Below are 4598 nucleotides of genomic sequence, written 5' to 3'. Positions count from 1 at the left end.
TTCACATGTCTTTATTTAAAACTTATCCATTCAGCGTCTCTTCATATTATTTAAGTGTTTCAACTTCCTCTCAAAGAAATGAATCCGCCTCCACTTCATAGTCCAAAGAAATAGACCGAGCTCCTTTCGCCTTTTAACATATTAGACTACCAGTGAATTAGAAGCGAAACTACAGAACTGGAAATTACCATTAATGCCACAAATAAGACTTTTGGAAAATCATAAACATCTTTGTCCAAGAGTGTGCTAATGAAAAAGAAATAAAGCAAATTATTTATTAGGGATTTTAGTGATGTCATGAGAGACATAGAACGGATGATCCCGGGCACGAATCTCTTCCTTCAAAGTCAAGAGAGACTTAGAAGTGTCTATGTGGTTTCCCGTTGAAGTACGATCAAATGCTTATTAAGAAGCAATGAAAGGCATCTTTTCAAAATTAGGCTATAAGGGTGGCTTTCGCTTCAACTGAACTATAGAACTTGATATAAGACCGAAAGTTGAGTGAAGTACTTGTGTGGCCAGTAAAGCCAAAAACATCAAGTAGGTTTGTTCATTTTTCAGTGACTTGGTGATTATTATAGAAATCTCAAAAAAAAAAAAAAAAAAAAAAAAAAAAAAAAAAAAAAAAAAAAAAACTAAAACTTGATCTTTTGGGTATAAGTATCCTTGTGTTGGAATATTTCATAAAGATGTCACAAAAACAAAGTAGATTTCCTGGTACCTTCCATGTGAGTGGTTTCGTTAGTACATGGGTGAAAAAGTAGAACATTAAATTGTTCACTGTCAATTCATTAAAGGTATTGGATTGTGGGTTTCAATTAGATCATGGTGAAATGAAACTAAGATCATTAACATAGATGTTGTGTAACCATAAACCTCAGTGGTACAATCTGATAGTCTCAAGGGTTACTTTTATGGAATCGAAGATAATGGAGAAGAATTGTGAGATGGGAAAATAACCGAAAGTACCTCTGCTATATATAAGTGACCAAGCAGAAAACTCTTAACTCAATGTGACAAGAGTAAGGCAGCTGATAAATTAAGTGATTTTAGTAGCCTGATTAAGAAGAAACGATTTGTATATGTCGAATCAGTAAGGCTTCACTATAGAGTTGTTGAGGCTTTGGACAACATACAACAGCATGCTTCTAGGGACAGTTAGCTAGTATACAGAGTAAGAGTATATACCTTCCCCATGATTCATTGTTGAGGCAAGCAACAACTATGTGAGAATCTAGTTGAAACAAATAAAACAAAATATTTTTGTATTTTCAAAATTTCTGAAAAAGAAATAAAAACAAAAAGGGAAAATATTTTTGTATTTTTAAATATTCTGAAAAAGAAACAAAAGCAAAAAGTAGAAAAATATAGAAAAAGTATACATCAAGTTTCAACCGAACGTTCACCTTTGATGGATGAGGTGAAATTATACCGAGCGTTCGGTACAATTCGGTGCCCGAAAAATTCGGAACCGAAATAGACCGAGCGTTCACTCTATTTCGCTTGTCATGATTTTAAGAGCTGAAAGCAAAAGATATACTTAAGGAAGCGAAGATGGTCTCGGTACTGATTCAGCTTCCATCATTTCCAAGCCTTGAAGTATTCTATTGGAGGTTGCTTCAGGTAAGGATTTCGTGAATATGTCATCCAATTGATCAGCGGATCGAACAAAGTGAACTTCAACATTACCATCTTCTACGTGATCCTTGATAAAGTGATATCTTAGTGCAATGTGTTTCGTCTTGGAATGTTGCACTGGGTTGTGACAAATATGGATTGTGCTTTCTAAATCACCGTATAGGTGAATTTTCTTCGTATTCAGGCCATAATCTCTTAGTTGGCTTTGTATCCAGACGACCTGTGAGGTACAAGATGCTGCAACTATATATTCAGCTTCGGTAGTGGATAGGGATACACATGTTTGTTACTTGGACTGGCAACTGACGAGTTTACAATCAAGAAATTGATAACCTCCAGTTGTGCTCTTTCGGTCTAGAACACATCCTCCAAGATCAACATTGGAGAATGCTAGAACGAAGAAACCTGATTTAGCGGGATACCATATTACGAGAGATGAGGTTCGCTTCAAATATTTGAGGATGTTGTTAATAGCCACCATGTGAGGTTCACGTGGATTGGCTTGGAACCTGGCACAATAGCAAACAGAAAACATGATAAATGGTCTACTAGCTGTAAGATACATTAGTGACCTTATCATTTGATGATACAGAGTCATCTCAGCAGCCGGTTTTTCCAGAGATGGTGTTAGCTTCATTCCGAATGCCATTGGAACCTTCACGTTTGAGTCTCCCATCATGCCAAATTTTGTCAGCAATGTCTTTGTGTAAGCCTCCTGGTTGATAATGATACCTTTTGGTCCCTGTCTTATGTTCAGGCCAAGGAAAAAGTTAATTGGACCCATTTAGCTCATCTCAAACTTAGTCTCCATCAATTTTCGGAATTCAGTTGTTAAACTGGGATTCGTGGAACTGAAGATGATATCATTGATATAAAGTTAGACTATCATAAGGCGGTCGCCCTCTTTCTTGAGAAAGAAGGTTGGGTCAACCGAACCTTGTTTGAATTTAGACATTTTTAGAAAGCGAGTTAAAGTTTCATATTAGGCTCTTGGAGCTTGCTTTAGATCGTAAACTGCCTTGTCCAGAATGTAGAATTGATCAGGATATTTCTCATTCACGAAACCTGGTGGTTGTTAAACATATACAGTTTCTTCCAACTCCCCATTTAGGAAAGCACACTTGACGTCCATTTGAAAAACTTCAAAATTCTTATGCGCTGCGTATGTCAGAAAAATCTGCACTGATAATATCCTGTCACCACAAGTCTCGCTTTGTTCCTTATGACGTTGCCTTGTTTATCCATCTTGTTGCGAAACACCCATTTTTGATCTACCACAGATGCATCTGGTGGTGTGGGAATCAATCTCCAAACCTTGTTTCGTTTGAACTCATTGAGTTTGTCTTGCATATCCTGAACCCAATCAGAGTGATCAAGTGCAGTACCAACTGTTTTCGGTTCTAACTTGGATACGAACGAATTAAACATGCAATATTCCACTTGAGAGAATAAAGCAGTTCACTTGGCTTTAACTTGAGAGCGTGTAAGGACTTCCATAGATGATTCACCAATCACATGTGTTTTCGGAAGATCTCTTGTCCATTTAGTGAGTGGAGGGTATTTTGGATTGTAGCTAGGATCCAGTTCGGCATCTACTTCTTCTTCAAATTTTGATTGATCATCATCGACATTCGCATTCGTATAATAACTCTCCCCCTTGAATGATGACATGGGTTCAGTAATAGGTTCAGAAGGATCCCCCTCTAATGGACTTTTTTCAGTCATGGTTGGAGATGGGTTCTCCCCCTGGAAAGGTGAAGCGGATTTATTTGCTGAAGATGAACCCTCCCCCTGCAATGGAGTGCTTTCTTTTGGAAGTTCGCTTGATCATGAAGGTTTGCTTTCCATTTCTTTTGCAGCGTCATCGATTATCTTCTTTAAATCATCAATTTTATTATCGACTGACTTTGATTCATATTTGATGGGCTTTTCTGGTTCATCAAAGAGCAACATGTAGTCTTCAAACAGATTGGATACCAGTACTGTGACCTGACCTGTCTTTGGAAAGATTTCCTCCATTGGATCTTCGCTTGATTGAAATTTCTTCATGTAATTGTCATCAAATGTGACATAATAGGTTTCTTCTATCTTTTTCGATCTTTTGTTGAGAACCCCATATGCCTTGGAGGATAGAGAGTACCCCAAGAAAATCCCTTCGTCAGCTTTCACATCAAACTTGTTTCGGTTCTCTTTGGAATTGAAGATGATACATCTAGAACCGAAGATATGGAAAAACTTGACGTTAGGTTTGCGATTATTAAGAATTTCATATGGAGTAATAGAAAATCGCTTATTGAGAAAGGATCGGTTCTGGGTATAGCAAGCAACAACAATAGCATCGAACCAGAAATACAGAGGAAGAGAAGCGAAGCTAAGCATGGTTTGAGCAACCTCACTTAGCAAACGATTTTGCCTTTCAACTAACACATTTTGTTGTGGAGTATATGGAGCAAAGAAGTTGAGTGTGACTCCCTTTTCGGCTAGAAATTTTTCAAAATCCTTGTTCTTGAATTCCAATCTATTGTCGCCTCTAACATTTCTGACCACCTTTCTTAATTGAAGCTCTACTTATTTTATAAAGTTCTTGAGTTTAGGAGTCGCCTCTGATTTCTATTTAAGAAAATATACCCAAGTGAATCGTGAAATATCATCGACAATAACAGGGATGTACCTACTACCACTGACACTCTCAATTGCCGAAGGACCACAAAGATCGATGTGCAACAGTTCAAGAGGTTCATTAATCTTTGTGTTCACAAGATTTGGATGGCTCTTCATGCTATGCTTCCCTATTTCACTTGCAACGCATAGATGATCCTTATCAAACTTCAAGAGGGGAAGACCTCGCACATGATCACCAAGAACGTGTTTGTTGATATCTTTAAAGTTAAGGTGCGAGAGTCTTCTGTGCCATAACAAGGTATCATCAGAATGAGCCTTTGTTAACAAGCAAACAAAAG

General features: G+C 37.5%; 1 protein-coding gene across 1 annotated transcript; it reads right to left on the bottom strand.

Moving 5' to 3' along the window:
* Nucleotides 1-2805: 2805 nt before the first annotated feature.
* On the bottom strand, nucleotides 2806-3363 carry LOC111889160 (uncharacterized mitochondrial protein AtMg00820-like). Its single transcript, XM_023885302.1, has 2 exons — nucleotides 3112-3363; nucleotides 2806-2991 (listed from the first exon to the last, which is right to left on the bottom strand). Exons 1-2 carry the CDS (start codon nucleotides 3361-3363, stop codon nucleotides 2806-2808), a joined length of 438 nt encoding a protein of 145 aa, XP_023741070.1.
* Nucleotides 3364-4598: the final 1235 nt, after the last annotated feature.

The sequence above is a fragment of the Lactuca sativa genome, chromosome 4, assembly GCF_002870075.4.
Source record: "Lactuca sativa cultivar Salinas chromosome 4, Lsat_Salinas_v11, whole genome shotgun sequence".
Lineage (NCBI taxonomy): Eukaryota > Viridiplantae > Streptophyta > Magnoliopsida > Asterales > Asteraceae > Lactuca > Lactuca sativa.
This window is presented reverse-complemented; position numbering and strand designations above follow the sequence as displayed.